General features: G+C 46.4%; 1 protein-coding gene across 1 annotated transcript in view; it reads right to left on the bottom strand.

Moving 5' to 3' along the window:
* Positions 1-12881, bottom strand: part of Lhx4 (LIM homeobox 4) — a 43718-nt gene that overhangs the window by 25925 nt on the left and 4912 nt on the right. Inside the window, exon 2 of the mRNA XM_010630275.2 lies at positions 689-860. Coding sequence (XP_010628577.1) covers positions 689-860 — 172 coding nt within the window. The remainder of the gene's footprint in view (positions 1-688; positions 861-12881) is intronic.

Here is a 12881-nt window from a genome sequence, read left to right as displayed (position 1 = left end):
AAAAAAAAAAAAAAAAAAAAAAAAGAAAGAGAGAGACAGCACTTAGTGACAGATACTCGCCTATTTGAACATTATACAAATTTACCCAGTCCAAACTAATAACTACCCTGTGAAGTGAGAACTATTATCAGTAGACCCATTTTACAGATAAAATTAAGCACAGAAAAGTTAAGTGGTTACTCAAGAGCACACATCCAAAAAGTAGGTTCAAATCCAGGCAGGGTCTGGACTCTCAATCACGACACAAAAAGGCCTCTCCACCCTGTTTCCATTTAAAGGGATGATACTGACTGAGCAACCCTCCCAAGCCTCTGCGGCCCTCAAAGCAGCTTAGGAAACATAGCCAAGGAGGCTCCCCGAGAGTGAGGGTGAACTTAAAGCACCTGCTCTGAAAGTCTCAGGAATAACACAGCCCGCCCAGTGCCCTGAGACCCCACTCACCAAGCAGGAAGAGCAATTCCATCAGCTGCCCTGGAAAAGCTTAATCCTTCTGCCCTGCCTCTCCCCACCCACTGTGTCCCCTGCAGAGCTCAGGGAGGCCCTGGGATCAGAAGGGGATCTCAGTGAGGAGCATCCTCTCACCACCACAATGCGCCCACCCACCCCACCCGAGGAAACCTGCAGCTTCCCCCTCACTCCCTGGGGGAGGCCCAGGCAAGGAGAGGGAGGCAGCCTGGTTCTCACTCACTTGAAGAAGTCCTCCTTGCAGTAGACGCTCCCGGCCCTGGAGAAGCACCTGTCGGCCAGCTGCATCTGGCAGTCTGCACACTTGAGGCAGGAGCTGTGCCAGTGTCTGTCCAGGACCTTCAGGATGAACTTGTCCAGGATATGCTGGTTGCAGCCAGCACACTGGGGGATCTCTATGGGGAGAGAAGAGAGGCAGTGTGAGTCTTTGGCACAGCCTGCTAACCAGACCAGGCTGTGGACCGCATTACAACCATGCCTGTGGTGGTTACGATCCTGACCCAAAGCCCCAGGCTGCTGCGTTTTCAGTACTTGGTGGAAACTGCTAGAGATATTGCCCCCAAGTGAGCCCTGCCTAGCCAGGGATTGAGAGGCCATCTGGCCTGAAAAGTGAATGATTTGGGATAGGAAGTGGCTGGTGACCAAGGTCCAGGCCTGAGGGTGCTCCCGGAGAGGCAGATCTCAGTATCTCCTTGAACTGCGACAGGTAGCATGGGTTGGCTCCATCAACAGTCCTTATGAACAAGGTATGGTAGCACACGCCTGTCATCCCAGCACTCGGGAGGCTGAGGCAGGAAGACTGCCATGAGTTCAAGGCCAGCCTGAGATACAAAGTAAGTCTAAAGACAGCTGGAACTGGGCTAGGGATTTAGCTCAGCAGCACAGTGCCTGCCTGGCAAGCGTGAGGTCCTGAGTTTGCTCCCCAGTACAATAGTGAGAACTTGTCTCAAAACAAACAAAAATCCTTCTTGATGTTCCTTCCTAGGCCAAAGACAAGAAAGCCATACACTGATTTCTCAGATTCCCTTGTAGTTCAGGTTCTGAATGACCTGTATTCAGAACTGAGTTAAAGGTAAGGACAGCTGCAGGGCAGACTCTTTTTGTACTGGTGTACATCGTGGCAGAGGCAGTGAAATTCTGGAGGGCTCTGAGTTATTCCTGAAACTCATACCTAGACTTGCCTCTGCTGACTTAAAAATTACCTATACTGTGCCTAGTAATGGATCATTTTCCACTTCAATGGTGAAAGCTTATTCTGTTGTCTTTGAATGATTCAAAATCTTCAAACTGGTCAGGCGTCTAGGATTGGGTGAACAATGATAATGTTCCTAGCCATTCTTCTCTGCCCCCACCACCAACAAGGTGGAAAGGTAACAAATACTAAAGCCAAAATCATAAAAGTGCAAACCCTAGGCCTCCTATAGTATCCTCCTAACATAGTACTCAGAAGGCTGGCAACCCTGTGCTTCTCACCTCTGTTATAAATTGTGTCTGGGAGGCTGAGGCTGGAGGGTCTTCAGTTCTAGCCCAGCCTGGGCAATTTAGTAACTTAGCAAGGCCTGGTCTCAAAATAAAGAAAAAAGGGCTGGGTGTGTAGCTCAGTGTGAAGACCCTAAATCCAATCCTCAGTACCACCACCACAATGAGGCACTTTGGCTAACTGTCTGCATACATCACTCCCACTGGAAGGGGATCCTATGGAGTAGTATTTCTTCCTCACCAGCAGCAGCTGCCTGGCATGCCATGGTAACTCCAAGGATGTTAATGAGTGGACAGCAGCCAATCCAGTCCTCCCTATGAAGCTCACTTGAAGTTTGTCCTACTCATGCCATGTCAACAAAAGTACTGGAGTCAAATCGCATGGGAATCACATGTCTTTCTCCATGTGCACTGTGCTCCTGGTTGGGATATCAATCCTAAAACGTTGGCATGATGGAATTAGCCTCAAAGCACTGGACAACAAACACATCAAAATCTAGAGAGAGCAGAAATGTTCTCACTTGAATTTAAAACTTATAAATAGGCTGTTAGGCCACTCACTAAACGCCATCAATAGCCCTATACACACAAGTGCTCACCTTGGACCGTCAAGCCCAAACCCCTGTATGGATCAACATCACTAGCATGAACTTGAAAGTTAGACCCACCAGCCAGTGCCTGGACTCATGCACAACCTTTTCTCTGACATACTAGGAGTCACATCAAGCAGATACATGCAAGTCTGCACACTGGCTAACTGTCCCAGCTCACGTGGGAATTCTTTTCTATTTTAAAAGGTTTCCTTGAGAAAGAAAGCGCTAAACAAATCAGTATTCATAAAGATCTGAAGTGCCCAGGAAAGTGTTAAGCTCCTGGTGGCCACAAGAATATCCATTTAATAAGAGGGTAGGAAGGTCACAAGAAAAGCCATGGACCCTGGAGCCAGACTGCCTGGGTCTAAATCCTGGCTCTGCTTTTTCACTTTGGTCAAATCATTTAGCTTATTTCTGCTTCAGTTCCTCACCTGTACAATGATGGTGGTGCCGACAGTGGCACAGACATACAGCTAAGAGTAAATGGACCAAGGCATGAAAAATCCCTAGCACAGAGTCCGGCACACGGCAGGTACTCCATAAGGGTCTCTATGATTAGGAGACACGATTAACTGCAGAAATGGGTGAAAGGCTCTCATGTACCCAGGCTTTATCTGACTGAGCCTCTGTAAGAATCCCCATCCCAAGCATGGAAGTTGCTGCCTGTGATCCCAGAACTCTGGGAAGCTGAGACAAGAAGACCACAAGTTTGAATCCCGCCTAGGCAACTTAGTAAGACCCTGCCTCAAGGTAGAAAAATAAAATGCTGGGGATGTAGCTCAGTGCAAAGGCCTTAGGTTCAAACCCTCTAGTAAGGCCAGGAGGGGCTCAAGTGTGGACTTAAGAGTGTGTCTGTGTGCTCCCAGTAGCCACAGCCCAGGCCTCTCCGCAGGGTCTTCCAGGGACCACCCTGCCTGGAGCCAAAGGGAAAGTTTGGGTGGAGAGGTGGCGCTTGTGTTGCCTGGGAGAGATGAGGAGGAGGCTTCAGGGTGGATATCCAGGATAAGCCCAGTCTCCAGCAGGGGACAGCAGGGACAACTTGGGTCAAGAGCATCCTAAGGAAAAGAGGCATGGGTTCCTGTTGGAGCTGGCGCACGGCAGGCTGCTGACAGGGACTGCTTGAGGAAGAAGGAATGGAGGACTGCTCTGGCTTCATCCTGCAGGAGAGGGTAGGCAGACCTAGCCAGCAAGTCCTCCCAGCTCAGGGAAGAAAGGGGCGCTCAAAAAGGCACAGTGCCAGCCTGCACATGTGAACGAGGCCAATCATGCACCGTGGGGCCGCTATGCAGTGCCAAGAGCCACTTGAACCTAGAGGGCAGCTGCACTCACCCAACGCTAGGCACTTGGGCACTGCCTTGGTTCAGAGCACCACATCAGGGGCATCTCTGAGCAAAGAGAGGAGGTAGACACAGCTCAGGGGTGGCCAGTTACCCTTTTGTGAACCTGTGGAACCACTTTGGCTGGGCCTAGAGGCAGAGGCAGAGGTGTGGGCCACCTTCCACAAGTCCCTGGCCCCTGCACCCCAGGGGCCCCAGTCCCAGTTTGGCCTGTCCCCCAGGGAAGAATAAGGCTCTATTTCTTCTCTCAGCCACAAATGCATGGGATGAGAATGATGTGTGCCCATAAAATTTATTTCAAGCAAGGTATCAACTGGGAGACTTAATATGATGATATTCAAGAGAGAAGACATTAGGACTAATGTATGCAGGAATGGAAGTGGGCGGGAGCTACAGGCCTTGGAGCCAGAGGAAGGGCAGTAAAAGCAGACAAACAAGCAAGAGATGCTTCACACTGAGTCAGGCGGGGCTGCCCCAAGGAGGCCTCCTCACCAAGGCGCTGGGACTAAGCTGGGCCATCCCTTGGGTTTGGCACACATGGAAGGGATATAAGGGGGGGTGACTTCAAAGTGAAAAAAAAAATAAAAGCCTTTCCCACTGCATTCCAGTATCAACTGAGACATGGACAGAGACAAGGAGAGAGAGAGAAGTTTTTGGAGCAAAGATGATTTAGAAATGATTTAAAAGATCCACAATATGCAATAAGAGTGAAGCTGGGCATCCAGAACCTGCTGTGAGCTCTGCCAGGGCTTGACTATATATTACCTCACTGATTCACACACCTCAGTGAGGAGGCATCACCATCCCCACTTCACAGAGGAAGGAGCTGAGCCCGGAGGGGCCAGGCAGAGTGCGCTCAGAGTACCCTGATGGAGGAACCGGGATGGGAACTAGCAATCTGCACCGCTGCTTCCCTTAAGACAGACTCACTCCACCTGAGCCTCAGGGGCCCTGAGCCATCACTTGGCCTGGCTGGACCCCGACATCTTACAGAGGAGCGATGGAAGTAGACAGACTCAAAATTGCTCTGTGTGCTCCCTAACAACTGAGCAAACGAGACGTCTGAGGCATAAATTTAGAAAACGCGTGTGTCATATGGGACAAATACCCAGTACCCTGGGGAAGGCTGGACGCAGGAAGCCCCTACCCACCAACCCCTCCCACACCTGCAAGGCGCCCCCTAGTTGATGGCATCTGTGGAGCTCAGGCCCACCCCTGCCCACAGGAGGGCAGAGACTTGTGAACTCAAACCCCACATCTCAGGCTACAAGGCCTCCTGTGATTACTGAGAAATGTACACTATCTAGAAATTTTTCAGAACAGCAGCATAAGCCTTTTTAGGGCCTGTGAAAATTGCTATTGTCGCTGTTACTTGAAAACCTGGAGAGACTTGAACAGACAGAGGTTAATATAGGTCTCCTATCAGAAATGAAGTTTTAACCAAAATTTCCAAGAAACAAGATTTCCAAATCCTTAGGAAACTCAACTCATTTTGTGCAGTATTTAGAGTCATGAAGTCCCACTTTTAAGACTGGAATTTGTGCAGATCCCTGGAGTCACTAAAGATAGAACTTTATGTATGAACTCAGTTCCTTATACAAGCAGTCATTTCATTTAAAATCAAGGTTTTTATTTTAGCTGAACCTAAGTGTTTTGTGGTAATGTTCTTAGCTGGGTCTCTGCAGACGGTAAACTCAAGCATGAAAAGACAATGTCCTGGGAACAGCCAAGGAATCGACAGAGATGCTGAACCAACAGTACAATGCACTCCCTGTCAGCAGGACCTGTCCAGCAGATCCTCCTGTGTCCTACAGAGTGACATGTCTCAAGGCACAGACCCAAGGACACACACATGAAGAACACAAACGTGTATACACAGACACTCTCACCATGCATTCAGCCCCCCCACATGCACACACTTGATATATACACAGACACATACTTACTATAGTCACACACAGACACCCAGACATACCTGTGCACACAGAAGAACACATACAACCACAAAGATGTTCCCTCATACACATACAAACCTTGCCTGGCTTGACCATGTCAATAGGAGAAATGGAGGCAGAGAGAGTCTCAAAGCTGCTGTGTGTGCTGTGACTAGGGCCACCTTGGCACACACAAATACACACCATGTTCATATATGCACAAACAGGCTCAGACATATTTTAAAATACTCAAGGAAACACTCATATAGCATGTGTGCATAAATGTTCACAGGTACAAAGTTCACATACAGATACACACACACACACACACACACACACACACACGTACACACCCTTATACAAGGGCTGAGGTGCTGCTACCCTGCAAAAAGCCAATTCCCCTGAAGTTAAGCCCCATGGAAAAAGGAAGCCATTGCTGAACAAGGGAGCTGTCCAACCCTGTATCTGTGGGAAGAGGGCCCGGTGAGTGAAACAGAAATACTCAAATACTTGTTGAAGAAGGCTTAAAAATAATGGGTGAATCTGAAAGTTTTCAGTTCTGTGGAGAGTTTGAGGCTTCAATTTTTAGGTCTGCCAAACTGCTTACAGACTGGAGACCAACCTTTATTCAGTCCTTCATTCTACCCTGACTGTGATCTTGGATAAACTACTGAAACTCTTCAAGTCTTATTTTTCTTATATTTCTTATATTTCATTTCTGTGAAATGAGGATAACACTGGTCTGTTATTGCTGTGCTCTGATCACATCAGCAGTGGGTGTAGAACACCCAGGTTCACAGTTACTCTCCAAGTTCAGTGGTTACTCTCTTCTCCATTGTCAGTCACCAACAAGATTCATTTGTATAGTTAATATGTACCAAAAGTATTCCATATTTCCTTATTTCCAAAAATATATTTTCCTCCTTCATCCCCCCAAAAAACACTCAAAATTCTCCTCACCCCCTTAATTCTAGAATATACAAATGCACATGCACACCCTTTTCTAATTAATATCATCCTAGAAGATAACGCAACATTGCATGGTCTCTCTGGAATAAATAAATCTGGCAGACTGCTCCACAAATGGGGACAAATTTACCAGACCTTGGTGTCCTCTCCACATGCAAATGGTGCGAACAAAGAGGTTGAGGCCACTAACTGTCTGACTTCTGTCACAATTGCAGTCACGTGTCCAGGTAAATGTAGATTAGCTTTACATTAACACTGGAGGTTTCCAGCATTTTTCTTAGGAGACATCTATGTATCCAAAGGAAAAGTGGATAAAAAATGGCTACAGACCTTCCAGCAGCAGCCATAATCTACCTCTTCGTCAGCAAGGCCTATGAAACCCACAAATTTGCCCGCAAAGCACCTGAAGTATTGTAGCAGGGACAAACTAGGCTTCTTTTCCAGAGTTGCCCACAAGAAAATGAGTTTTTAAATCCAAATGCCTCCATTAGAAGTTTAAGAAAGCTGGGAAGTAGAAGAGATCAAGGGCCTGATGTGGTCTATGGGACCGAAATGCCTATACCTCTCTGGTGATACCGAATAGGTGTCGGGCATTTTTATTCCCCACTCATGTTTCTTCATTTCCAAGAAACCAGGAGACACCGTGAAACATTTCACAGAGTCTGTGCTTATTTGATCGATTTTAATTTTTTGAAAATGGTGTCTTTTATCCCCTTGGTTACAGAAGATCAACAAGATGGAGCAAAGAAAATCTGCTAAAGAGCTACAACTAGAATCAACACACCTAAAAATTATTTCTAAAATGTATTTAAGAAACTCAACCTTTCTGGGGAAAGGAATCATAATTTCAAGTATGATTTCACTTATATTAAAGTAATACTGCTGCATTACTTTAATATTTTAAAACAAAGCTATGCTATAGGGATAGGAATAATGTTCACTTGATTAGGCTCTGAGACCAAATTAATATTTTGTAAATTTTTAACTTTAATGTACAATGTGAGAGACCTGGGTGTTGTTGCTTTTAAACTGCCTTTTAGACAAACTTTTTTTTTTCATAATCTGATTGGACAGCCTAATACTTAAACATTTTTCTAGTTGCTTTCGAGAAAAGGAACTGGGGTCTGTGGGAGACTCCACAGTACCCCTGCACACTGTCCTTAAGACACCAAGGAGCCTGTCCCATCTGTAAAATGGTAACTGTGACCTGGGTTTCCGAACACCTTAGTCACCAGCCCTCTAAACTCTGCCAAGTATTTTCAAACCTGCATGCTGTTGTTCTGGCCAGACCGCCCCCCGCCCCCGTGTGGATGTTTACATTTGAGGATTCAGAGAGTGAGGGGCTTAAGGGAACACAGTGGGGGGCTGAATTGAGGAGAGCACTCTGTCTCCGGGATAGTTTCTGGGGCCCACTAGAGATTACCATCAGGGTTTACCAAAGCCACCTCTCTCTGGGACTTCTGCCCCAAATCCACTTTGGATGACTCTACTCCAAGAGCAAATAATTTTTGTTTTATTTTGTTTTTAGCTCTCTTAATTAGCATTCAGCTGATGTATGTTTCCCCAAACATGTAATTTTATTTAAGTTTCTTTACTGACTCCTAACTATAAGGAAAAGCCAAAAGGGGCTTTAAGGAAACATATACAATTGAAATATTGTGCAAATTATTTTTTCTAGAATTTCCCATTCCTTTCCCAAAAGTACAGAGGCAAAAACAACAAACAGCAGAGGGCCTGCCGGCTCCTCACGGTCCCCCAGAGTAAAACGGGAAGCTGAATTTTAGAAGGCAAGTTTGGAAAATACTCAGCTGGGGGGCTCATTGGTTCTGTCTGGGACTAGTTTTAATTCTGAAGTGTATCAGTGATCTCCGACCACTAAACCTACCAAGTTACAGCACACCTGCCTAAACGCACACCTGAGTTTGGAAATATTCAACTCTAAGCATTAGAATGGAGGTACTTATAAGCTAAAATTAAAGTTCCGTTACTGGATAAATATCTCAAAAATAAAACTTTCCAATTCAAAGTTGTCACCATCCTCACTGACAATAAAATCTCATTTTCTGGTCATGACTCCCCTCATAAATCAACTGATAACTGTGACCAAAGGAAGGCTGATTAATCTACAGAGCCTGTACACAGAGACCCAAGACAGTGTCTGGCAAAATGTGACTGTGCGTGTGTGGTCACTCCCTCCCTGGCCCTTTATTTGTTACCAAAGACAGTTTTTTTATTTAACAATCTAGATATAGTTTCCTTTTTTATATTCTGATTTCTTCTAAACCAGTGTATTTTAAAGAGATCATGACACAATTTTGTAAAATGTCTTATAAAATCTCTCTTAAGCAGTTCTCATAATGTAAGAATATTCTCATAAACACAGTGGGAGCACAAAATTCCAATATTAATACTTTAAAATTCAAGGGGGAAAGGTGCACTGAACATCATGATATTTCAATATTGTGACAGCAGCACCAACAGAGAGAGCTGGGCCAGCCTCAAAAATAACAGGAAAAATGCTAATTTTAAACATTGGTATCACATTTAAGGAAAACCATATTCTCTATCATAACTATACCCACTTAAATACTTAAAAATGCATCATTCCACAAGCATCTTGTTAACCAATGTCTAGTTTTTTCTGGATTGTCTTGAAAAATGACTAGCGAATAGAAAATCTTGTATTAGAAATGATCACACCTTCATTTGTCCTTTCCCTTCATTTCCCTTCTGGAATCCTTCCCCCCGTGTGTCATATTTGTATTACTTTGAAAATCTCCTTTATTCTTTTTCTTCTTAGTAGTTCAAACATAGTAACCTCTTCGATAAAACATCTGATTCCAAAGTGTTCTAGAGATAATTTTGAAGTTAACATTTTTAAGGCTGTACTTTGGATCATATTTTAATGGGAATAATCTAGTAACAAGTAAAATACACAATGTCTATATGTATGTGAAGGGAGGGGATTATCTTCTAGGTGATATATGTCACAGAATTAGTATCTTTCAGTAAAATATTGGGTATTCCCAGTAATTGCAAATAAAACAGAAAATTGTATTGAACAAATCTGTGAGTGTGTGGAAATGCTGTAGACGCATCTCTGTCTCCACTCCATTTTCACATTTAATCATTGCTAAATCCCCACAAGGTATTTTTCTGATGTCTCATTCTGTGGCAATATTCCATATGTTTGGCAACCTCTCTCTCTCATAAGAAACTTTCAATTAATTTGGCTGCAAGTTTTATCTCTAATGAACTATTCCCAAACCAGTCCCTTAACCCCCTAACATTATAATGGAAGCAAATTATACTTTAAAGCCATTTAGGGGTGAGGTACAACAATAAAACATCAGTGGCTAGACCCACACAGACTGGAGCAGGTGGAGAACCTGAGAAAGTAAACCCACCAAAAATTACCCGGCGTCTGAACTCACCTCCCAGGATGATTATCCAGTCCGCCACTATCACGTTTAACCAAAAGCACATTTTTCAAGGGAGAATCGATTACAGTTTTGCCAATGAAAACCGACCTGTTCACCTACCCCCAACAATAGTGCCTCAAAAAGGTTGTTTTGTGCTCCATTTTGATTAGGGATCCTATAAAACTGAGGAAAGAGAGGGAGGAGGGAGGGAGAGGAAGGAGGAGGCAGGAGGGAGAAGAAGGAAGAGGAGGAGGAGGAGGAGGTGGAGAGAGACAGAGAAAGAGAGAGAAAGAGAAAGAGAGAGAGAGAGAGAGAGAGAGAGAGAGAGAGAGAGAGAGAGAGAGAGACCTCACTGCTGTATTTGTTTGTAAGTGATTTCTTCCTTGATCAGTTTGGTCCTATGCCTCCCTAAGGTTCCTAGACGGAGAACAAGAAACCAGTCTTTGTACCCTGAAGCTGTTCAACACATGGCCTCCAAGAAACCTCCTTTGCTGTGGATTCCTATCCCATCCCTTGTTTCTACCTAAACATATTTCACAAAGGAAGGAAGGCAGCAAGAGAGAGGCAGTAGACGGAGGAAGAAGAAAAGGGAGGGAGAGATTTTCAAGCTATCAAGTCCTGTTGGACTTTTACTAAAGCAGTAGATCTCTTGCTTATATTTGTTTATGGGCATTGTTAACACTCATTCCAGGAAGAGGGACAGGACAGAATATCATTAAAGAAGTAAACCGCCCCACCCAGCCAGCCAGCTCCAAACCCAACAGTGTATGCGGTAACGCGCCTGGAGCTGCCACAGCAAACTAATGCTTCACTCTCCAACCTAGGCTTTCCCAAAGTGGGTAACGTTACTTCTTGCCTCTCCTCATCAGCTAAACTTGTTCCAAGTCTCTACGCAGTCCAAAGCTTCTCAGCTCTATTCCTCATAAATTTCCCTAATTGAAAGAAATGGCACAATTCCTTCTGCCCTCCCCCATACACAACTCGGCCATTGGAGGACCTAAGATTCCCAGCCTGGGAAATCCACCAAGTATTTACCATTCCTGCCTAAAACAAGAGGCTCGACAGAGATTTCTTAACTCAATATATAGAAAGAACAGGTTGACTAATCCCTGTTAACTTATTTTCTATTCCTGCACAACTGCAAGTGCAACCCTTCTGCCCCTTGCCCTACAGTGTCCTCCGCAGCATTGGGTCTCTCTCTCCTCTCCCTCCTCCTCCCTCCCTCTCTCCCGCACTCCCCGCTTCCCCCTCCTGCTAGTGCGGGTGCTAAGTAATCACTAATTGACTGTAACAGAGTGAAAGGGCACTAAAATCCCAGGCAAATGGGAAGTTGGGACAATGCAAATATTTAGGGCTAGAAGCTGTCGACACCTGGTCTGCGGGGTCATTAGGTCGCTGTTCAAAATACAAGACGCCCCTGTGCTCTGTTTTTCTCTACTCAATAGGAAGAAACTGCTGTGCGGGTTTCCTGCCTCCCCTGACCCCCACCTCACCTGTCGGAGGACTGGACTTTTTCCGCGACCCGGGTGTTTGCAGTCCGTAGGCAGTCCCCACGACGACTTCGCGGCTCGGGCTGCCCTAATCCCCGCAGATTCAGCCTACATTCCTGCCCTATCCCCTCTTTGTTGTGGGCCTGTACGGAGGGAGACTTACCTAGCTTCCGTCCTCCTCCTTTAATTTCCTGATGCTCCCGGCTTCAACCTGCCCAGGCTTCTCTAATAACACTTTTTCTTCATTAGTTTCACCTTTCAGAGCCCCTTAAAAGTCCCATTCTCCCTGTTATCTAAAATTTAATTACATGTGTGATATATTTATTTAAATTCATTCGATATGTTTATTTGTGGTATATCATTTTAACATAAGTACCATACATGTCCAAATACCCCTGGTGAGCGACACGGAGTGAAGCCCGCGCTGGGTCCCAGGCCAGCCCCGCTTCCTCTGGGGTGCCTCCAACCCCACCACCGCAGTGTCACTAACTCCCTTCTCTGGAGGAATTTAATTTCCATCTCAGGCTGCTCAGGTAGAAACTTCGGCTCTCTGGAGACTGCCACGTTTCCAGCGCTGCTCAAATCCGCTAAACTGGGGAGCGGAGTCGGCAGGTGAGGCTCCAAGGCGCACAGAATCCAGGAGGACGCGAGGGCCGCGCTGCCCTGCAGCCGGACGCCTCCCTGCTCAGAGCGGGGTGGGTGGGTCCCAAACCGGAGCCTCGCTTTCCAAGTTTAAAAAGTCACGCAAAGCCTTGCGCCGCTGGCGTTGAGGTTTTAATTTTGTCTTTTCAAACGCTCGGCGAGAACTGGGCTTTGGAAGGGAGAGAGGGTTTTCACCCTGCCTACGCCTGCTGGTCGCGCTGTTCGCACTCCCGCCCGCCACTCTTCTCGCGGAGAAAGTCCCCGTCACCGCTCTGGAGGGCGGAAAACCGGTGCTAGCTTCGCCGGTCCCAGTTCCGGGCACCGCGAAGGGTTCGGGAGAGTAAACCTGGAAAAGGAATGGCACAGGCACAGAGTGGACAGAGGGAGAGGGCCGAGGGCAGGAAAGCCGAATGCGCGCACAGCGGACACAGAGCGGCCCGCACTTGCCCATTCCTGGCTGCGACCTCCGCCGGGGGCTGCGGGACACCTCGCGCACAGTCGGCTCTCCCGCGAGAGCCCTGCCTGCCTCTGCCTCCTCGCGAGGCTCTCA

This window comes from Fukomys damarensis, unplaced genomic scaffold (genome assembly GCF_012274545.1).
Source record: "Fukomys damarensis isolate Sample0158 unplaced genomic scaffold, DMR_v1.0_HiC HiC_scaffold_11, whole genome shotgun sequence".
Taxonomy (NCBI): domain Eukaryota; kingdom Metazoa; phylum Chordata; class Mammalia; order Rodentia; family Bathyergidae; genus Fukomys; species Fukomys damarensis.
Note: the sequence above shows the minus strand (reverse complement) of the source record. Positions and strands in the feature narration are given on the sequence as shown.